Source organism: Mycetomoellerius zeteki, unplaced genomic scaffold (genome assembly GCF_001594055.1).
Source record: "Mycetomoellerius zeteki isolate Tzet28-1 unplaced genomic scaffold, Tzet1.0 scaffold135, whole genome shotgun sequence".
In the NCBI taxonomy this organism is placed as follows: Eukaryota; Metazoa; Arthropoda; class Insecta; order Hymenoptera; family Formicidae; genus Mycetomoellerius; species Mycetomoellerius zeteki.
Genome location: NW_017256287.1, coordinates 4769014 through 4793097, shown reverse-complemented (window position 1 = coordinate 4793097; position 24084 = coordinate 4769014). Strand labels below are relative to the sequence as shown.

Here is a 24084-nt window from a genome sequence, read left to right as displayed (position 1 = left end):
TTGTTTTCTTGTCGAATTGAAAATGTTCCAGTCTCTCGCAATCTATTAAATGTCAACATAAACACTCTTCGGTTTGGCACTCTTCTGTTTGGAAATCGTCGTGCATATTCTCGCACCGCCTTTAAAGCATTACCGTTGCAGAAACCGTATACAAAAACCATATCAGCATATTCACTATTAGAATACGTACGCGGCATATTGCAAAAGACAAAATTCATCTACTGTTAAAGGCTTTCAAAGAGCGACTGACAAATTCATAACAGAAAGTGGAAAATGTAATCAAATATGTCGGTGCTAGATATGGCAAGAAATGTAAACATTTTTTTTCGATTTCTCTGAAACGGAGCAAAAACGAGCATATGTCTATAGGACTTTTTTTCTTAGTTTTTTACTCCTCTACACGCTCCCGAAGTTTTGCCATTTAATTTGGAAACACCCTGTATATATGTAAAGAAAAAAGAACCATGTACATATATATAATAAAGAAATACATTAATTTCTAACTGTGTAATATAAATTATATTTCTTGATTAAATGTTGCTTTCGTTATTGAAGAGGTCCATATCAATTGCAAATATACAAAGAAATCCAAATCAGGTATATAAAACAATTATTATTATCAAGTTGTACAATACATTACCTAGTCTGGCAAAAAGATTAATTAAATAAAGTATCTTTCCTGCTTGTTGGGCTGTAATGAGACATGATATAACAATTTCATTATACTAAAATATTTTGCTATAATACTACCTCCTCCGTATATCTATAAAAAGCATCTCAAAACATATTTGAAGACACATACTTTTGGAAATAAATTGTATATACATATATATACATATTAGACACACTGGCATTCATAGAAGCATAATTTGTATAACATATCTAAATGTGCTCTTCAAAAGAGTAAACTTAACATACATAATTTGAACATAGATAATACTATCAAGAAATAAAAAGTAGATTATATTAAATTGCTTTCATTGTAGTGGATATTAAAAATATAAATATATCATAAAGATTTTACCGATCCCATAAAGTATACATATATGGATCATTAAAATATTCTCAAGAGATTATACATACACAATCATATTATCTAAGTTCTTACAAGATTGAGCAATAATAGTACGACAAGAAAACGCGTGCTTACAGTGTAAACTCGCATATCAGATCATATTTCAATTTTCTGTATAAAGTACTTATTCAACAATGTGCAATTAACATGTAAACTTACTTGAATAAAATCGGAAGAATGTTATATTGGTGCTCTTTTATTTTCCATGTTTGTGTATGTGATCATTATTTGTATATACATTGCCTATTTAATAACAAAACTGAATTAATGATGACAGTTTAAATTACATACTTTAAAAGATCAAATCTTTTTATAAAATTTAGAACAAGATGTAAAAATGTTCTCATACAAAACATACCATATCATGGTTTCTTTATCCAATTTGTAAATAATTTTTCCTTAGCTATTATAGCAGCTCATTAATTAATGGATCTTTTTAATTGCTAACAATGTCTAATATTTTTTTAACAAACTCAAATTTTTTATTAAAATTCGATTAAAATTAACTGAAAGTTTTAATTCTGTTTTTTTTTCCTAATCACTAATTGTTCAAAAGCTATTGCTTCATCCTAATAAAAGGAGTGATAAAAGAATTTAGTTAAATACATTTATATACAATTATCACATACGCAATTTTTAAACCATTCAACTAGAATCAAATTGTGTGTTACGAAAGTTATATAAGTATTTCATTTCTACCATTCTTATTCAAGTGCACATTGTAATATTCTTAGTATAGAGTAGACATAGAATAATTACAAGATGTAATGAAATTAAACAATAAAAAATGTATACTTTGTTAAAAAATTTTTAAACATACATATTGATTTTTTATAAAATCAAAATGATTAAAATAAACAAAAATTAACACTATAAATTCAAGATATATGAATATGATATGAGTAAGTAAAATATAGTTTAAAAATAAATATTAGAAATTATGTATTATTTATATATATAATTATTTTTATGTTTATATACTAGCGCATATAATCATATGTAATTGTGTCTGAATATTAGTAACATGTAAAAATATATACCAGTTATAAATATCTATACTATTCTTCAAATGGATAAAAATACTTAATAATTATGTGTGTTGTGTGTGACTTGTACATATAAAATTGCTGATATAATTAATACTGTTGATTATTAATTTATATATTAAATAGAAAATTATGTTTGTTCATAGCATATACTCATATCATACTCATTTACTTTTTGTTGTATCATCTATTAATTTCATATCACATGGCCAAATTTGACAATTGATATATTCCTAATTATAGGATGTGCACAATATTTCAGTTCTGTAGCACATATTAGAGTACTATTAGATTGACGTTTGGCAAATGTACATCACATCACTTGTAATTAAAAATGTCATCAATTTAATATTTATACTTGCAATGGACGAATATTAAGTAATTATTTTACCGAGTTCCGGTGGTTCTACATAATTATTTAATACATGCGGCGCTTCGTTGAATTCATCGAGTTCATCACCATTATCCGCGCCTTGCGCGAGTAAAAAATATTGTTCACTTCTGGTGGGCCATAATAAATGAGCCATTACACAATAAGCAAAACAGTCTGCCGAATATGTTATACCTATAAATCGACAATGCGTTAAATACGAAATACAGCCGAAGAAAATTAATTTTAACATTTTACAAACTTTACTCACCTAACAACAGCTTAAACCTCCATAGTGCGCTTATTTGAAGCGCTATAAGTGCTATAATGGGTAAATATATAAACCAAACTAATGACGATGCACCAAAATGAAGGAGAAAGTTTAATTTTTGAGTATTATGCTCGTATGTCATGGTGTTTCGAAGTTCATATAGAAACCATACCATTATGGCACTTCGGAATAACAATATAAACCATCCTGGCCAAGTTTGATATTCATCTATGTCTTCAATAATATCAACTTCTGTCTGAAAAAATAAATTCATAAAAAGAGTTTACACTTACTGCAATTTATAAAAAAAGATATATAAAGAATAGAGAAAATAGTTACCATGTTCCATACATATAATAAAATGTGCACAACCCCATAACAAAACCATATTGCAAACACCAGTGGCTTCCATGTTAATTCCATTCTTGTCACCGCCCATCCTTTGGCAAGTAAGAGCAATAATAACATAAAGGACGTCTAGAAATAAAAATAATTTCACATTAAAATTTCGTGAAAATAACATCAAAAAGTAGTCACAGTCGATACTTGTTTTTAAGATCGTCTTAAGATGTCATAAGCCAATCACAGTCATATTAACATCTCAAAACATTACTTAAGATGATCTTGAAATAAGAACCGATTATGCATATGAATACCGGCCTATGATTAGTTTATGACATCTTAAAACTATACTTGAGACAGTCGTAAATATAAATATCAAGTATGAATACTGTGTGGTTTATGGATTATCTTTGATGGGTTATGATTAAAAAACTATTGCTTCAACATTTTCGTATAAGAATTTTTTAATCTATCAAAAGTACGTTAATATACTTGATGGTGCTAATCCTTGTGTATGTATATATATATATATATATATATATACACATTAAAAATATGAAAAATAAATATACTAAAAAAAATAAATATACATTTTTTAATAAATTTAAAAAGATTAAAAAATATGGCTACAAATTATACAGAATATGTTAAATTACTTGAATTTAATACGAGTTTAATAATATTTGATATTCATGAGATGTTTTTCTTACCCGTGAGAGAATATCAAAAATATCACCTGCAACTTCTAATTGCTCATAGCCAACTCCGTCTAGTGCAAATTTCAACACGTGTATCAAGATTAAACATACTGCCACGAATTCTAATAATAAACTTGCAGTGAACAATCTCGTTACAGGATGCTTTTGCAATCTTACTGCATACAACTGCAGTGGCACCAATATGATGTAACACACAAAAAACAGCAAGTATAGTTCGATGGTATTCTGTCTGTCGTATGAGAACTGATAAGTCAGACTGTTTAGGCCACTGACGTTCGGATTGCCATTTACTAGCCAGATGTCATATTTCAATTCGTCGTGCCCGCTATAATATTCCCATTGGCAAGTTGTTTTGTTCCTATAACACGCCACCAAACTCATATACCAAAATCGTGGTTGCCAGAAGTCCTGTATAACGTATGTAAACTGATGTCCCTTCACAATATTCCATACAGAATCCTCGTCTGGGCATAATTTGTCTCGAGGGCATGGGACTCGTCTTCAAAATGCAAAGTTGACATTAGTTATTTATATGATATAGGATGCTTTCCAGCACAAGAAATACAGATAACTGATTTCCAGTAAGAGATACGGTATAACAGTGATCATCTTTAACAGTGACAAACAAAGATGTAACGATTCACTGTATTATTGTGTTCAATACGATACTCATAATACTCTTGGAATCATTTCATCCTTATTGTTTATCAAATGTCAAATAAGGATAAATGATGCTCATAAAGCTCTCAACACCTTACGAAAAACAGTCTGTCATCTCTGTCTCTTGCTGGAAAGCATCAATCATGTAATAGATTGAAACGTCAAAATATACCTCAGGAAATCTTGACCCTCCTCGTTGCAGTCTGGATCGTAGGAACTCTTCTTTAACGTATTAAACATATAGGCGCACGCTGTGTTCTTATCCGTCAGCGTGCGATTGCCGTAATACTCGAGGAAGTGGCCACGGTCGAGTATCGCCAGGGTGATCGGCACGTCGAAGTCCGTTCTTGCGGTCACATTGCCGAATATATAGCCATACGAGTCCTTTTGCCGATGACGATCGGTCTTCTGAAAGCCGAACTTGATGAGGAACCGAAAAAACTCTCGCGTGTTGAACGTGCCGGTGATGTGAGTGGAATACGCGTAGTCCGGCCGCAACGACAGGCAGAGCAGCACGCAGAGAACGCGCACCAGCCGTCGACCGGCAGTCATTTTCCAGGGTGGACCCAGCCTCCGCTGATCCCGTCGTTCGCGATCGCGCCTCGCCTCGCCTAACCGCGTCGCGCCTCGTGTCGCGAGTTGTCAGGAGCCGTCGGGCACCCTCAACATCTTCCCGAGCGATATCGCACACAGCTGTTGCACGACGTGCGACGCAGATGCTTCCCCATGCCACTCGCGGCCCTCATCGACACCTCATCGAGACGCGACGATATCCTCCCGGGAGTATCTCCATTTCGACATCGTCTTCGTCGTCGTCGTTGCGTAGCGTTGTCGCCTCCGGCGATATCCGCCGAGAGATAATTGTCGGTTTGTCCTGCACGCAGATAAAGAGTTAATGATAGCGGTTAATGATACGCCGTGTGTGTACTCTTACTCTCCCCCGGCACTTTGAACTCGCCTTTTCCTATCGATTTTCCCCACCCAAACAGACCGTTCGTTCCAACTATTCCAAGGAGAAATTGACGCTTCCCAACATCGTCCGGTGAAAACTTTCTTTGGCGCGCGATCCCTTCGCGATGTCGCAGTTACTCGTTACGCAATAACAGAAGAAAGTTTCAAGTCCACTTGGTTTAAACAAGCGATACGAATAAGAGATATACTGATACGATGTCGGCGACGCGAGAATTCATATCGTTCTTTCGAAGACTCGGTATTTTCGTTAAACCGCTAAAAATAAACGGAAATATATTACGATGACGAGCATGCACTGTCGCGTGCGATTTAATCCGTCATTAATTGCTAATCGCGTTCGCTATTAATAATCGAAATCTATCTCTTATAGTTAAGGCAACTTATTTCATTTGTAATCAAAATAGTTCCAAGTATAAAGTTACAAGTATAAAGTTACAAGAGTAAGCAAGAATGTAAATATTTCTTCCAAAATAAGGACGATTTCACATACTATATATTTGGATTTCTTATTGAAATTTCAACTTCATTTGACAAACATCATCGAAACCGTTTATTTTGAGACGTTCGTTTGCGCCATCTTGTGACGAGATATTGTAGCATCTTTTGGCGGGACGTGTTGCGTCTAGAGACGCCATTTATGACGCCCAAGTCGCAAAAACGCGCCAAAAAACCATGACAACAGTACACAAAAAACTATCAGTGAAATGTAAGATTGTAAGCAGTAGTAAATCCAATGTTGATCCTTTTTGTTTATTCCGTGTATATATATATATATATATATACATATATACACTGTTTACCTTTTACTGCAAGTTTTTGTGTAAACTGCCACGATTCTATAGGCGTCATTCTTGCTGACAAAAACTAATGAATAAAATGCATTCGAGACAACTTTTCTTCCGAGATCAATCGACCAAACGTTTTATTTTTATCATTTAATGAATAAAAATTAAAGAACGATCACTCGTTCCGTGCAAGTTTCCTAACCTAAAAGGAAAGAATAAGAATATTGCTCTTGTAAGGTTATAAATTAAAAATATGAAATTGAAAACGCAAGACATTTCAACGTAAGATAATTTTTGGCCCTGAAAAGGGCCGATTGATGGAAAAAAGGCAATTTAAGCACGCTCTCCACGGATTCTGCGGGCCAATTGGATATCTTTGGGCATGATGGTAACTCTCTTAGCGTGAATAGCGCAAAGGTTGGTGTCTTCGAACAGGCCGACGAGGTAGGCTTCGCTCGCTTCCTGAAGGGCCATAACGGCCGAGCTCTGGAAGCGGAGATCGGTCTTGAAGTCCTGAGCGATTTCACGGACCAGCCGCTGGAACGGGAGCTTGCGGATCAGAAGCTCTGTGCTCTTTTGGTAACGACGAATCTCACGAAGAGCGACGGTTCCAGGACGATAACGATGAGGCTTCTTAACACCACCAGTTGCGGGAGCACTCTTACGCGCCGCTTTCGTCGCCAACTGCTTACGTGGAGCTTTACCTCCAGTAGATTTGCGAGCGGTCTGCTTGGTTCTTGCCATCTTGAGAAATCGACTGTGATTCGTGACGTCCGTACAACAAGACGAACTATAACGGTTTGGGCGTTTGCCGAAAAACGCTGCGCTTATATGGAGTTACTGGCCCCGCACGCAAGGCGCTGATTGGCTGGCGCGATAGTGGTGGGGATGCACGCAGAACTGGCTGTACAGCTAGCGCTTCCAACAATGCCAACGCTTAGTACTGGGACTGCAAATTCTAATTTTGTTGGCGGTATTCCAGTGCATTTAATATAAGTAAAGAATATAAGTAGCTAAAATGTTCAGTCTAACGCCTCGAAATATTCGAGTGATATGAATAATAACTAAAACTTTGCAAAAACTTAAATAAAAATGTTTAAAGCATATGAGAAGCATTGAAATTAGAAATAAAATTTATCGAACAAAGACAAGAATCTTTTTGAATAAACAATCAATAATTTATCCGGCCTTGAAAGTTTTTTTACTCGATTATGTATTTTCCTTTAATATTTGATGCAACATTCTAAAATTCAGTTTTAACATTCATCAAAAAGATTTTTATGTAAAGAGAACTAAACAATCAAAATATATCTAGTATAATGATTATCAGGCGATAGTCATGATATACTTTGAATCAGTTTTAAAGTTATAAAAGTTGCTTTCCATTTGCACACAAGTGAAACTGAGCCTGAAGTGAGCTCAGTATTTCATGCTCAGATTAATGACGAATTATTTGGTTACTTTGATAAAAAGTTATCACATGACAACACAGGTTCATATTATTCATAACCTCACTTTTGAAGTGAGTTTACGAAACTCGTTAAAGCACATGGTCTCGATCTTGTGCAGATTGTAGGTAAAAACTCACTTGTCCGACGTCACAAGTGAGAATTATCTGAGAATCGGTGTAAATAGAAAGTAACTAAACTCATCGTGTAACAACGCAGACATTTTTTTGATCTTTAAATATCTTTATTAAGGACAAAAGATATTAAATAATATCAAAATAATTTAGACATAAACGTTTTAACAATAAACATCAAGAAAAATAATTCTATTTTTTTAAGATTTTGATTTAAAAAACAATTTTTTATCATAAAAAACCACCCCCATTAACCAGCTACCATCGAAAATTATATTCGCGGTATGTATTACAGGTCAAAAATTTAGTGCCCTTCATTTATTAATTTTTTTTGCTCAAGAACGAATTTTTTTGCTCCAACTGTTTAGCAGGAAATAATTTACCCCCGTTAACCTGGATCCCCATTAATTTTTTTTCCTGCTAAACGGCTAGAGCAAAAAAAATTCGTTTTTGAGCAAATAATTAGCAAATAAAGTGTACTAAATTTTTGACCTATCATGAATATAATTTTCGATGGTGGGGAGTCCAAGTTAATGGGGATTTTGATGCTACAGTAATTTTGACACAATGCACTATCGAAACATACCAAAATTCGATTTATTTGCTAATTCTAAAGTATTAAAAATAATGAGTTAATCGAGAACGCTTCGCGGCGAACTTTAAAGTTCCTCCGCGAAGCGTTCTCGATTAACTCATTATTTTTTACACTTTAGAATTAGCAAATAAATCGAATTTTGATATGTTTTGATAGTACACAGTCTCAGAATTATTTTGCTACCAAAAACATAGGAGCAAATAATTCCTGGACGATAGAAACACAACTGAAAGTACGCCGCGGAGTGTTCTCGATTAACTCGTCATTTTTAACACTTTAGAATTATCAAATAAATCGAATTTTGGTATGTTTCGATAGTACATTGTGTCAGGATTATTGTGGCACCAAAATTATGCGAACAAATAATTATTACGACATTTCACGAGCGATATAAGATAGTATTGATACGCAGCGCGCTGATTTGCTGGGAGGAGACGTTCACGTCTCTTTGATTTCTCACGCGTTGCAATTAGCAAAAAAATCGGATTTTGTCATATTTTGATAGTACGTACCCAACGATTATTTTGATACCAAATACATTCGAGCAAATAATTCTGTGGAGGTAGAAAAGGGACTTGAAGTAGCGCGACGCGGACCGCACCGTTGGTATTGATATTTTTTTAAAAATATTAAATTTTCGAATTTTTTTTACGCTATCTATAGCAAATAAAGAGCAAAAAATCTGTGTGTGCTTAATTTTTTTTGTAGCACCACTGGATCTATTTTTTTCAGTATGGGGGGATCAGCTTTATCTTAACTTGGACTCCCCCCCATTTTTTTTTCCTCGTAAACCGCTGGAGCAAAAAAAATTTTTTTAAGCAAATAATTAGCAAATAAAGAGCACTAAATTTTTGACCTATTGCAAATTTGAATTTCGATGGTGAGGGGTCCAGGTTAATGAGAGTGACATTTATCGATATTAAATGTATCTGATTCATATGTATTACTATGGCTGCGGTCCACTTGACGCTACAAACGCTTCGAAACATTTTTTGATTAGTCAATTCGTAAAATTCTTTATTCTGATTGGTCGCTTAAACGCTTCGAAGCGTTTTGTAACGTCAAGTGGACTGTAACCTATGTATCTGCTATATAGCAACATTTCAAATTTCATGTATTTGCGACGTATTTGAAATCTAAAATGCTGTGCAGGTGAACTTGAGAATAAGCAATGTTTTATTCTATTCAAATTAGATGAATATAATTAAATATCATTGTTCATTACTATCAATGCAAAACTGATGCAAAAGCAATAAGAAATTATTCTCGCAGTAAAATGTTATTACAATTGCGATAAATTACTGCTCATGTATATTCGTAAATACGTATACATATATAAATGTGTAAATAGAACAATGTCAATGTCAATCCCAAGTCCAAATCAAAATGAAACGGACATCTCATTTATTTTATTATTTAATTATAAAGAATTGTATTTTTCAATAGACACTAATTTTTTATTTGCTCCTAGTTATCAATATATAGGATAAGATGGAGTTTTTTCGTCCATACAGCTACTCCGATCAGAGATAACGTTTATATTTTTAAACAGCGCATAATTTACATTTAAAGGTCATGCTTATGCTTTTAAATAAAAAGCAGTCGTGTTTGAGTAATGCAGTTGTATACACATCATTGTAAAGAGAAATTGTTTGCTAAAGCTTATGTGATTGAAGGTAATATTGTCATTTTCATGATAATTTCAATAGTAACATCTTTATATTATTTAAGTCATAAGTTTTGTATACGAACGAATTTCACAATAAAAGTAGTAGTTAGTGTTAAAATTTGTTAGGATAATAATAATAATGCAAAAAATGTCCTCTGAATCATGACTTTTTTGCATTATTCGTTTTTGAAGATGTTTCTAAATTTTTTCTAAAAATTTTATCTTTATACTTCTATAATTTAACAAAGATCATCTTGTTACGTTCTTTAAAATTACGTATATTCAACAGCCTGCATTTCAATAAAAAATTTTTTATCGAACTGCAGACGATTGAATGTATATGTAATCTTAGAAATATAACAAGGTAATCTTTGTAAAGATATGGAACTGTAAAGATAAATTTTTTTTTAAACCGATCGAAACCATGTTAAAATAAGTTTCAAATTTTAAAGCATTATTTATTTTTTTGTCTGCTATAATTTTTCATCGAAATATATTTTTTAGTGATCTGACAATTGTGCAATTTTGAGTGTTTTGAAAGTGTTCTCTATTTTTTGTTAAGTTCAAAAGCAATAATTGAGCAATAATAATGTATTAACATGATTTCTCATAAAATTATTAAATCTTTTTTGGTAACAAATGTTATATCGAAAAATATATTTTTTAGCGTTTAACGTTTTGCAATGCAACATTACTTTCATATAGTGTCATTTGGTATTAGATCCAACTTTTAATCAGTTTTTGAATTATTAAAGCATAATTCACAGTAATTTCGTAACAATATGAATCAGGATTTTATTAACTTTAGATCAATGTATCAATTTTTTTGAAGTGTACTCAGCGTCATAATAATTTTTGAATTCTATAAAAGAAATACATCAGAAAATGTAAAAATAAAACAATTTTTGAACGGAAACTCTTTAAAAGTTGTACTTTCTTTTGATGATAATTTGTTACACAAACAGCTTCCAACATGATATATTGGAAGTGCCATTACTGATAGGTGCTATCGCCAACATACATCAGTCCTTGTCTGCTTTATTGCAATATACATGCGTTGATTATTATACATACAAGTTTTACACAGTTTTGAAATTATAATATTATTAAAGTATGTATTACATAATTAGTGTCAATAAATGTATGCGATTATCATCTAAGAAATGTATGGACAGATTTCAAACAAACAAGAATACATATATATATATATATTGTGAAAATATTTTTATTACATTCTTCAGATTAGCTTTATATTTTCAATATGTTCTAAAAAAAATAGATAAATTTTTCTTTAGATATTTGTTTGCTTACGCCTATGGCACTTACGTAATAAGTGATAGATGACAAATAGGAAGAAAAAGTGGCCTTTTATACTTGTAAGCCTAGTATTCACGTATCACGTAGTAGTCAGATCTTGTATTTAAAACTGCCTTAAGTACAATCTTAAATCAGTTATAGAGACGAAATAAAAACCGACTATAAATACCAACCTACGAATCTTTAATAACGTGCGTATGATGAAACAAACCGACTGAATTCCTGAATTTTGTAATCGTTTTCGTAAATATTTATGAATAAATACAAATCCTCTATTAATTTAATACAAACATTTTATAAAAAGAACCTTTGCTCCGCAAACTACTTTATTACACTTTATGATAATTTCTATCTATAATATATGTCTCTTGGTCTGCGTATTACGTTTTTACTGATTACCACGTCATACATATAAACTTGTAAAAGAGTTTCAACATCAGTCTTCAACGAGAACGAGTCGCGTGTATAGGTATTGAGTGACATCTGCACTATCGCGCTTCACGAATATTCGTGTATCAATTTTTTTCGGTTTTTCTTTAAAAAAAAAGTCGTGTGCTAATTATGTATACAACTACACTCCGTTCTGCTCTACGCCGCACACAACAGAAACTGCCTACAACGTCCCAATTACATTTATATTCATCGCGTCTTCAGCACTGCACAGGTCCACTGACACAGTTTACAGACGATGAACTTATGACGAAGGAAATGGTCGCTAAACTAACCAAGCAAGAGATCGCTCCGCTCGTACGGAAGATGGAAAGGGAAGGAATGATAGACGACGGCGTGTTACAAAAGCTGTTCAAGAACGGTCTGATGGGTATCCAAACACCGATAGAATACGGTGGAACGGGAAGCAACTTTATGAGCACGATTTTAATCATTGAGGAACTCTCCAAAGTCGACGCGGCGGTATCCGGATGTGTTCATATTCATAACACTTTGATAAATTCATTTATTCTTAAAGTTGGATCCGAAGAACAGAAGCAGAAGTATCTACCTAGACTGGCACGGGATTCCGTAGGTAGTTTCTGTCTATCAGAACCTGGTTCGGGATCGGACGCTTTCTCCTTGAAAACTGAAGCAAAGAAAGATGGAGACGAATACGTGATCAACGGTACGAAAATGTGGATATCGAATTCCGATGTAGCGAAGATTTTCGTGCTTTTCGCCAACGCGGATCCTGCCGCCGGTTATCGAGGCATCACAGCCTTCCTCGTGGAACGTGATACACCAGGTTTGACGGTGGGCAAACGCGAAGACAAGTTGGGTCTTAAAGCATCGGGCACTTGCATGGTATACTTCGACAACGTTAGGATACCCAAAGACAATCTGTTGGGAAAGTTCGGACATGGATATAAGTACGCGGCTGGATTTCTGAACGAAAGTAGAATCGGTATCGGCGCGCAGATGATTGGCATAGCGCAGGGATGTTTAGACGCAACCATACCATACACATTGGAAAGGAAACAATTTGGACAGGAAATTTTCTCCTTCCAAAGCCTGCAGCATCAAATAGCCCAGGCGGTAACGGAATTGGAATGCGCCAGATTGCTCGTTTACAACGCGGCGAGATTGATGGAAACTAAAAAGGACGTCATGAAGGAAGCGGCCATGGCGAAACTTTTCGCATCCGAAACCGCGTGTCGTATCACCGGAAAATGCATAGACTTTATGGGAGGTGTCGGCTTTACGACCAATTTTCCTCAAGAAAAATTTTATAGAGATGTAAAAATTGGTACCATTTACGAGGGTACAAGTAATATGCAGTTATCGACGATTGCAAAATGTATTCGCAAGGAATATTCATAAAAGATCATAAAAAAATACAATTATTCCAATAAAAATTATGATTATTTTTTAAATAATTTATGTACTTATTTCGAGGCCGATAATCGGCACGTAGTTTACGAATGGAAATTGTAAAAATTTATACAAAAATATTATTAGGTATCAAGATCTACTTTGCTCAAATATCGCTTTCTTCATCACTTATTTAGATTATTTATATATCCTTTGATTTTTATTTATTAATATTTATTGAATACATTACGTGTTCCATGTTCTTTGAGAATTTTTTTATATAATACAGCATGTGTATGTATTAATTAAAAACATATTTTTATACTTTTATATGTTATCTAAATTAGAAATAAACATGTAACAGTGTAACAAATAAATATGTTTTAAATATTTTTTGTTGAATTGTTCAAATAATTTTTAATGTTGTGTGTACATATGTGTAACTACATAAAAAAATAAAATTTTGTACAAATGCGAATAATTAAATTTAGAGCATATAGTTATATATAAAATAATAAATTCAAAAGATAATAAAATACAAAATATTAAAAATAGCAGTTAATTAATTAAAATGCGTTACTTTGTGAACATCTTGAGAAGATCCAAAAATATGTCCAAGTAGAACAAAAAGTCGTTATGTGTGCCTTCCAATAAGCGACACAGTGCGACACAGTGATCATATCATCTTTGTTTAACATTGGCAAACAACAACGATGTAATGATCCATTGTGTCACACTGTATTATTTGTGTCGCTTTTGTTGGAAGGCACACTATAACATCAAAATAGCTTAGCAGTACATAATATATTTATATATATACATTACGAATTCACTCTAGAAAATAAAAAACTGATACATAACACAGGCTTGCAAAATTGGAGGTGTTGAAAGTTGATTGGGATTTAACAATGTTTTCTTACACAATTTTTTGCGCTAAATCCGAATCCGTCTACAGAATTGCTCTATCACGTCAAGATTTCGAGATATCCTAACCTAAAACTGCCAAAAAAGCCGTTTTCAACCATATTTAAAATTAAATTAAAAATTAAGAAAATTTTTCATCCGTCAAATCCATCAACGGTATTATTTATTACTACATTTATACGGCCCCTTCAAAATCCATTTTGAACCATTTAGAGCGATTTTTTTTTTCGAAGATATATTCAAAGTTTAATAAATTGTACCTTATAGGAACTTAATCTATATACCGTTATAACAGAACAAATTGTATTTCTGGACGGATTAGCTGAGGTCTTCTACCTTTTATCAGAGAATATTTTTAAATCTGTGAGAATTATTATATTTTCACTGTTCATGTTGCTATCTCTAGTGGTACGACACTTATAGACACTAAATTGAAATATGTTTTTCAATTTATTGCATATAATAGATCTTAGAAACATTTTTGTTAAAACATTTCATATAACATATTGCAGAATCCTTTCAGAATTATTACACATGAGACGTGAAATTTTGGAACATTTCTGAAAACTTTCCGCAATAATCGGTGCTGTATAGGAAATATCCCATACATATGATTATACCAATATTTATATATGAGATTTATCTATATTATTATCACATTTATATACTTTATATACTTTAACACATTTATATACTTTAATATAAAATACAAGCGTATATCAATATTAGTTTATCAAAATTGTAAAACAACAAAATTCTAACAGACATTCTAGAAAAATAATATTCTGAATGTTCTAACATTTGAAATTAATAAAGCATTATTGAATGCATACGAATACAATGATGAATTAATTACATTTTTATGTGTGAACTTTTTATTAACATAAAAAAATATGTAAATTGGACTTGCGATAATCTATTCATTATTTCATTTGCAAAATATCTCACAGTTATAAATAGTTAAGAAACAAATTATCATTATATATTACTGTATCGCCCTATCGGTACAAGATGCATCTCACATGTGATATTAATCTTTTTGCATTACTGAGTATTATGAACAAGCATATTTGGTGAAATTGTCCAGTAATAATAAAATTTCAATATTCTTAATAACTTGATTACTATCGTTATTAACATCACTAACTTGTACTAATATTAAATGAATGAATGAAGCTTTGTCATATATGACTATAACTGATTTTAAAAAGGCGAGAAGTTATTCAGGAATTTAGAATTATCGTTATTTTAAAAGTATGTAAATTGAATTTCTACTTTGTTAATAAACATTGTTATTGAAAAAAAACGATGAACAGGGATACATTATTGAATCGATTTTTCTCATGTTCTCGGATAGAATGCATTACGTGGCTGTGGTATAAACTACGCGGTATTCGCTCGTCAACTCCGTAGATAAGTATTTTAGGATTAATTTTTATGAGTAATTTATAGAGTTTATTATAAATTTCAGAACGGACGATGAGAAAAATTATAAATCGTTGGATCGATTTGCATTATATACCATTAAGCCAAGAAGTAACAAGGCCATTTTGCCTCGTGTACCTTACACGCGCGTATCCCGAGAGGTCGTGAATTAAGCTTCTTATTTTTGGGATACGAGCCGTTATCGGACGGAAACGATTAATCGAGATAGTGGGCCCGTTTCGTCGGCACATTTTTCTAGAGGAGCAACATCGAAAATGTTGAAGGAAAAGTTCAATTTTTATGTTTTTCCGTAGGCTACGCTATCGGCGTGAAAATACGTGAGCGTCGAAATTCCGTCGTGGACGCGAGCCGATAATCGCGGAAACATTTAATGAAGATGAAAATGAAACCGCATACACGTGGCTACATGTTAATTTGTTTCGCATATTCCTACTGATTTTAATTTTATAGAAATAACGTTGCAAAGTCGAAGTATGTTTACCGCTCCATCACTTTCCGCGAAACTAACGGGTCAACATATTGAGCAGGCCTCTCTCCGTGGTCCGTGCGCTGAATACTACAACACGCCGTCACCGGTGGAAAATTCAACAATCTGACTATTCTGCAATCTGTGGGATATTAAGATATTCTGTGGGACGATCGTTTTTGGACGTAAAACGTAATTGCTGAAGATGGAGGACAAAGTTAGTGGAAACACGGCTGCCGAGACCGCCGAGAGCAATGTCGCAGTCACTAAAAAGGCTAGCAAGAGTAAGGTTAAGTCTCAGCAGAAGAAAGGATCGTCGCGGCCACCAACCTCCGAGATGGTGACAGCAGCTATCAAAGAGTTGAAAGATCGCAAAGGCTCGTCCTTCCAGGCGATCAAGAAGTACATAGTGTCAACCTACAAGGTGGACGGCGAAAAGGTTGCTCCGTTTATTAAGCGGTACCTGAAATCCGCTGTTACCGCGGGTGCTGTCGTGCAGACCAAAGGTAAAGGCGCCACCGGCTCTTTCAAACTGTCGACGGACAAGCCTAAGCCCACCAAGTCCAAGGGAAAGGCGCAACGTGCCTTAAGTAATTCGGACGTGTGGAAAGCAGGTACGAAGAAGGACGCGCAGACAGAAAAGGCAACACGGAAACCGGCTGCCGCAAAGAAAGCTACCACCGCTAAGAAAGCTGCGACTAGTCCGAAGAAACCAGCCGCTCAGAAGGCTGTCGCGAAGACTGCCGGAAAGAAGAACAAGACTGCCCCGGAGCCCAAGTCACCGTCGAAGGCAAAGAAAGCTGTGAAAGCACCTGCAGCAAAGACCAAAACACCCAAACCGAAGAAAGCCACAGGGAAAGCTGTGAAGGCTGCAGCAAAGAAATAATTGTTCTGCGATGGATACACTCGCTGCAGTCACAAATGGCCCTTTTCAGGGCCCAAATTATTTTTAACGAGGAACAACTCAAATGCTCGCAATTTACATTTTTATTTTATTTCTAATCCTATATAAAATTTTCCTTGATATAAAAGTATCCTTGATATTTTAATTAACGTAACGAACATAAACGTATGGTATAGTAAAATTATATTTATGAAAACTACTTCATATAGATAAACGTCATAGTTAACACATTTCATATAAAGAACTTTACATATTTATTTCATATAATATAGATACAAATCATTTTATATTAAGAAGTTTGTACATTATTTTTTATACGCCTTTCATGTTAGGAAGAACTTGCACATTTTTCAGAAGTATTCTTTCTCTTTTTAATTGTAACTTTAATATATTTAGCTTGATTTTTTCTTGTTCCATCCTGATTTTGCTCTCTTCTTCTTCTCTATTAAGCTGAGCGCGAAGAATTTTCAATTTTAATATGTTTTCTCGCTTTTTGAATTCAATAACACTGTTATTAGATGTTTCATTGTTAGCTTTTTGATCATTGCTAGAAGAGATTTTCTGTTTCTTACGCGGTCCATGTACGAATTCGACAACATCGAAAGATGTTCCGGATACACTCGCAACGTTTGTCGAATTTGTCGGGACACTTGTACTTTGCACACGAGTGTTGTCAATTCTGAAAAGAGACGTAATTTTATTATTTTATCGTTTCATTTCTATTTGCTACTTTTCATATATCTGAAGTTTCTATATACATATATAAACATCTAAAAAGATGTTGAACTAATCAATAAACATGAGATAAAATTGAGATTTTTACAATAAAAAAATTATGCATTTATTATGATCGAAAAATATGCAATTTACAGAACTGAATCACATATGTTCCAAATTTATAATACCTTGTTTCTTCGCACATCTTTGGCAAATCTTCATCAGTTTGTGGTTCCATTTTTATCTAATAAAAGAATTAAAACATAAATAAAAGAATGAAATATCATTCATATGTTTCTTCGCAATCTGCAATGATTACCTTCAAATTATCTAATATTTCATGTGTATATTCCGTACGTTTCTCAGTGAATTGAAGTGAATGAGAAACATTACAAGAGCCACTGAAATTAAATAATTTATATAATTAACTATATATTCATATAATTTTGTCTTGTTATTTTGCTGTTTGCAAGGAATTATTCGAATTTTTTAATTACATAAATTAATTTTGAATTCTGTCGAATAAAATTCTAAAAATTTTATAATTCATTACAAAACAAAAATATTAACAGACTTTTATATTGATATTCTAGTTTAGTTACTAAAATAAATAAATTCTATTCTATTCTATTGAATATAGTGTAATAATATGAGCAAGATTTAGATATAGAAAAACAATGTGACGTATGTACCTGTTTGTGTCAAAAGAATGTGATACATTGGACAATTCATCATACTCGTTCGTAACATGCTAAACATATAAAATATATGAATACCTACATTTGTACATATGTAAATAGTTCTTATTTATCATAGATTTTTGGTTTATACATATATGTGTCATTAGATTTATACATATTTGCTATTTATTATATTGTAAATTATTTTATATTAAATACATTGCAATTTATAAACAGGATCAATGTTAAAAATGATATAAATTATATTGTAATGTTAATTCTATGCAAAACTCTATAAATACAATTATTATACAGGATGCTTATACATAATAAACTATAACTACATAAATGTGAGGAGAAACACATATATTTACATCTTTTATTCGAAATTATTGTTCAAAAAGTATATCTTAAAATATAATTTTGTGATTTATTATATATAAATATTTTAATTATTATTTATATGAAACTAATTACATTAAAGGTTTAGATTTCTTTATAATTATACATCACAAAAAAATATTTTCCTCATTGTACAATTTATAGAAAAATTATAAATACATCTTTATATACTTTTTTTCAATTTTGTTTTAGAAAGAAAAAACTAAGTTGTCATCGCGACCCTATTTCACTTACATTATTTTCGGATTCGTTCGAAAAATTACTTTCATCATCCTCAAGATCTTGGGAGCATACATTGTATATCATAAAATCAAAGTCCGTTGGTGCCATACTCGTTGGTACATTGCCGCCCCATTTTTCAAAAGCAGTGATGTTTTTTTTGGCAAACCACTTCCATCTTTGATATGCGTGTCGCACTTCCTTCCAGTCTCTTACGACCCCGAACGTCTTCAGTTTCTCGGTTAACTCCCGCCATTTGTCGCGCTTTTTCAAGTACACTTCCGAAGTGTTGCTCTTATTCTCCAAGATGTTCAGATTCTCGTTCACAAATCGAACGACGAATTCCTTCTCCTCTCGCGAAAAGTTTTCGTTCCTTGTTTTTCTGATCATTGAGAGTAAAAATGGCGGCCAGTCGATGTATTAATGAAACGACCAAGAATTATAAACCTCTCTTTGTCTCCCAATCGCGTTCACGTATCCGCATATGCAAGTGTTCAGAACCGATCGCTCGCTTCAGAGAGCTTTCTCTTTATCTGCAGCAGTGGAAGCTACATACTGACTGTATCATAGGGCAAGAGCCGAGAACACAGGCTTTTGCAAACGTGTAAGAAAATCAACCAATCAGGGTCCTTCCTTTCATGGAAAGGAAGAACCCTCAGGCTGGTATTCATAGTCGATTCTTATATTTAAGACCGTCTTAAATAGTCTTAAGATGTCATAAGCCAATCACAAAGCAGTATTAGCAGGGCCGCATTAATCCGTTTTGTGCCTAGTGGCTGAAATATTTCAAGCGACTTTTTACAAAATATGATGTTACCTGAGTAAAATTGTTTTCAGATGTTATATTAGATTAAATTAAAAATTGATTTTCTCGTCTTCTCTCGAGATCGTGTCTTAAAAAATTCTTCATTTAAGTATGAAAATAAACTACAAAAATTAAATATGTTACACTATAATTAAAATGGTCTTTCTACATTTTAATGTAGAGAATTCATTGATATCATCGTAATTTAAGCTCGTGATAACTTTGAATTCGATATGAAGAACAAAAAGCAGCAAATTTAATATTTCTTTACTATGGATCGTATCATTCTATAAATCCTCTTGTTTATCTATAGTGACTTAAAATTACTCATTTCAATGCTCAATTTAAAAAAATCTTTCTAAAATTTGCTGCCCTAAGCATTTCATCTATGCCTTAATACGGCACTGTGTATGAGCATCTTAAAATATTACTTAAGACTGTCTTAAAATAAGACCAGACTATAAATATCGACCGGATTGTTGATTCTCTTATATCTTATGCAAAAGGCTCCGTCCAACAATGAACGAGCAATTCGACTGTCACATTTATCGTTAATGTTAAATGTAAAAATACATTAATATGGATTATGAAACTTCAAGTGCGTCAAATGGACAAAAATCCACTCAAAATAAGGCTTGTTCTTTTTAACTGAACTGGTGCAAAGTTCAGCTAAAAAGAACAGGCCTATATACATCTCAATATTTTGCGAGGTAGATGCATAACGCAGGTTAACATTGTTACCATGTCTGCAATTTGATTCATTAGCTAGTTAATAGTAGCTAGAAGAGAATATACCGTACTGAAACCGCCTCAGCAATAAACATTTGGATTGAAATATTCTCGTAATGTTTAGTATAGCACTCTTCCCTGATTTTTTTTAAATTTTAATTTGTGTATTTTAACGCATAGAATAACCGTCACTAAGTTGTTTTTTTAATACAAACTGTATTGATATCACACACAGTAAGATAGAAAATGATAATTTAATAATTTTTTCTGCTTTAATTTATAAAATATTTAATTATTTTTTTATACAAGTCATAACAGAATAGTGTGATTCGAAGTTATACGTAGACACCAAAATCTTTTAAAATTAGAAAAAAACGGGACTTGAGCAGCAATTATTTTCTTCAAAATATACACCACGTTTGAAAATACACAAATTCTCAGAAAAATCGGAGAACACTTACCAAAATTTAATTTAGTATGTATGTATACATAATCTTGAATTATTTACAAGGTATGTATGGAGTACACAACGCTTTTAGAGAAAATTCCGACATATTAAAAATTGTTGGCCCTGAAAAGGGCCGTTGTAATTTGATTTTGAGAAGTGGTAGAGCGAATTAACCACCGAAACCGTAGAGGGTTCTTCCTTGACGTTTCAGAGCGTAAACCACGTCCATAGCTGTTACAGTCTTCCTCTTGGCGTGCTCGGTATAAGTTACAGCATCACGAATAACGTTTTCCAGAAAGACTTTTAGGACACCTCTGGTCTCTTCGTAGATCAAGCCAGAAATACGCTTAACACCACCACGTCTAGCCAATCGACGAATGGCTGGCTTCGTGATACCTTGGATGTTATCACGCAAGACCTTCCTGTGGCGCTTCGCTCCTCCTTTTCCCAAACCTTTCCCTCCCTTACCGCGACCAGTCATTTTGAACTATGCTCAAGCGTGACGTAAACTCCGTGAGAACTCGACGGAAAGTGTGGCTCAGTGCTGGATCGCCCGTGCTTATATAGATGAGATGTAGCGCGTCATATCCCCTCTCCTATGCCAATAGCCAATCAGCAACGTAGTAGTATAGTAGCGTAGCCGTAGCGCTGGAACCGTGCGAAAGAAATGTAACTTATTCTTTTTCCTTTGGAAGTATTGTTTTATTTTTTTTTGCAACGATGGATTTGAACATTTTTTTATCTGCATTATTTATTAAAAATGTACATTGATTACTAAGTTTTTAAAACATTGAAAAATATTATGTTTATAATATCAATAATATAGCTTATTAATACAGTGACCGTATAAATTAAAACCTTTTGAAGATCTCATTACACTTTGACAATTACATACATCAATACATATGTATGTCGTAATGTATATCGAGATTATCGGAATTTGTCATCTAAGATGAAGACTTACTACTAAAATTACATTTTAATTCTAAATATCTCAGAAACTATCAGGGACCGACATCTAGTTATTAAGGCAAAGTGACAAAGTTCTATCCTTGACAACAAATCAAAGTCAAGATCTTCGATGGTGTCCTTTAATCTAAATTACTTAATCTAATTACTAATTTGCCTTCTCAAGTTAATCTTTCAAATAGTAAAAAAGTATTTTTGCAAATAAGAAGTTTTATTTTCAATCAACAAATTTACTGAATTATTAGTAATCAGAAGTAAGTGCGATGAGAAGAAATATAAAACTGAAAATGCTCTATTTACAAAGAATAATATTCATTGCAATTCGCTATGGAATCTCATATCTCGTTAAAGTATTTCACGGTTCATTGAAAGCTTTAAGAGATCAGCATGATATAAATTTACATTTATAGCAAATTTAAAAGAGAAATCGGAGTGTATTCAATTAAATAGATTTACCATATAAAATCGATTTATAGTTAGCACAAGATTATAAACTTTAGAATATGTATGTTTTTAATAAAATAAAAACTAATAAGATATAATAAGAAAGAAATCATATACAATAAAAAGTATCTTTCTCAATAAAATGTTATTAGTATAATGTATTTAATATTGTCATTTATAATTAAATTTGTATAGGGTGTTAAAAAAAACTATTCGGCTATATGGTATAGTATACACACCATAATGAGTAAAAAAACTTAGTGAATACAGATCGAAAGCCGTTTCTGAGATATAAACATTTTTGTATATTAGCATCATTTAGCATAGCAATGGTTGAGCTTTCGACTTATGTTCACTAAGGTCTTTTTACTCAGAATGGTGTGTATTATCTGCCAGATAAATGCTGAATGCTTTTGTTTAATATCCTGTATATATGTATATTCGAATTTCAAAAAAATTGTAACTATAACTTGTCTTCTTAAATTTATTGAGAAATGAAACAAGCATTTTTAGAAATAAAAGTTATTATCTCCTGCTAACAAGTTCGTTAATAAATTAAATTATCAGTGACAGTAGGTGCGATAAGAATTATTAAATTAGAAACGCTCTGTTTACAGACACTATTCATTACAATTCGCTAAAGTAAACATCTCATCGAAGACTTCAAGAATTCAGCATAATGTACGATGTACAAAATAAAACTGCGATGATCACTGGGGCAGCTAGCGGATTAGGCTACAAGTACGCCGAAATACTATTACGTAATGGTGCAAGAAGTGTCGCCGTGGTCGACCTGCCAACATCAAACGGTCAGAATGCGGTAGCTACTTTAGAAAACGAATTTGGAAAGGGTTGTGCTGTCTTTCTTGCTTGTGACGTGACGAAGACTGACGACTTGGAGGAGACGTTCAAGAAAATCGTCGATGCATTCAAAGGACTTGATATTCTTATCAATAACGCTGGTACATTGAATGATAAGCATTGGGAGGAAACGATCGATCTCAATGTCAAGGCACTAATTCGTGGCTCTATGTTGGCATTTGACTACATGGGGAAGCATAAAGGTGGTGAGGGTGGTATAATAGTAAATATTGCATCCATAGCTGCATTACATCCATTATTTATTATGCCAATGTATTGCGCTTCGAAATTTGCTGTTTTGGGATTCAGTCAGTCTTTGGCAAGTATGTACGACAAAACTGGAGTGCGAGTTGTTATCATGTGCCCAGGCGGTACAATAACAGCGTTGCTAACAGATATCAATAGTAAGATCTGTGACTCCGTTCTCGCTGTGATAGGTAATGTTAACGATGAAGCGAAAAAATATCCGATACAAACAACCGACAATGTGGCACTTGCAATGCTAGATCTCATTCGGAAGGGTAAGAACGGAGCGGCTTGGGTCAGCGAAAATGGTCAACCGCCATACGCCGTGGATTTTCCTCATTATTTCAAACGATCTTTGCCTGTGTAAATTAATATTTGATAACTTGCCTTACTTCCCATACAGCGCAGAATTTGCAGCAATATCGCTGCAAAATATCTGCAATATTGCTGTAACATTTGTGCAACTTTGTGCTGTAAGGGTTTGTTTTGACCAATTTATATTATCTATCAAATCAAAATTACGAAATTATGTCCTTTTTAAAGTAAAAAATTGCATTATGATTGAGTTGCTTGTATATCTGTAATAATTAATATTAACAATGTTTTCACACTTTCTAC

The 24084-nt window shown here is 33.0% G+C and overlaps 6 protein-coding genes and 1 pseudogene across 6 annotated transcripts; 3 read left to right on the top strand and 4 right to left on the bottom strand.

Annotated features, from left to right (window-relative positions):
* Nucleotides 1–2182: 2182 nt before the first annotated feature.
* LOC108731655 (transmembrane protein 145) lies at nt 2183–5417 on the bottom strand. Its single transcript, XM_018462074.1, has 5 exons — nt 4656–5417; nt 3815–4322; nt 3102–3239; nt 2763–3018; nt 2183–2686 (listed from the first exon to the last, which is right to left on the bottom strand). Exons 1-5 carry the CDS (start codon nt 5033–5035, stop codon nt 2496–2498), a joined length of 1473 nt encoding a protein of 490 aa, XP_018317576.1. The 5' UTR covers nt 5036–5417; the 3' UTR covers nt 2183–2495.
* Nucleotides 5418–6473: 1056 nt separating this feature from the next.
* LOC108731659 (histone H3) lies at nt 6474–7021 on the bottom strand. The gene has a single exon (XM_018462078.1). It carries the CDS (start codon nt 6982–6984, stop codon nt 6574–6576), a length of 411 nt encoding a protein of 136 aa, XP_018317580.1. The 5' UTR covers nt 6985–7021; the 3' UTR covers nt 6474–6573.
* Nucleotides 7022–10021: 3000 nt separating this feature from the next.
* LOC108731657 (15-hydroxyprostaglandin dehydrogenase [NAD(+)]) lies at nt 10022–23936 on the top strand. Its single transcript, XM_018462076.1, has 2 exons — nt 10022–10093; nt 22977–23936. The coding sequence occupies exon 2, from the start codon at nt 23039–23041 to the stop codon at nt 23831–23833; it is 795 nt and encodes a 264-aa protein (XP_018317578.1). The 5' UTR covers nt 10022–10093; nt 22977–23038; the 3' UTR covers nt 23834–23936.
* Nucleotides 11777–13366, top strand: LOC108731656 (short/branched chain specific acyl-CoA dehydrogenase, mitochondrial pseudogene; annotated as a pseudogene).
* LOC108731658 (late histone H1) lies at nt 16154–16993 on the top strand. Its single transcript, XM_018462077.1, has one exon. It carries the CDS (start codon nt 16248–16250, stop codon nt 16926–16928), a length of 681 nt encoding a protein of 226 aa, XP_018317579.1. The 5' UTR covers nt 16154–16247; the 3' UTR covers nt 16929–16993.
* On the bottom strand, nt 17169–19581 carry LOC108731541 (uncharacterized). Its single transcript, XM_018461897.1, has 6 exons — nt 18980–19581; nt 18356–18414; nt 17983–18064; nt 17852–17907; nt 17344–17625; nt 17169–17190 (listed from the first exon to the last, which is right to left on the bottom strand). The coding sequence occupies exons 1-6, from the start codon at nt 19352–19354 to the stop codon at nt 17169–17171; spliced, it is 876 nt and encodes a 291-aa protein (XP_018317399.1). The 5' UTR covers nt 19355–19581.
* LOC108731661 (histone H4) lies at nt 20979–21428 on the bottom strand. Its single transcript, XM_018462080.1, has one exon. The coding sequence runs from the start codon at nt 21425–21427 to the stop codon at nt 21116–21118; it is 312 nt and encodes a 103-aa protein (XP_018317582.1). The 5' UTR covers nt 21428; the 3' UTR covers nt 20979–21115.
* Nucleotides 23937–24084: the final 148 nt, after the last annotated feature.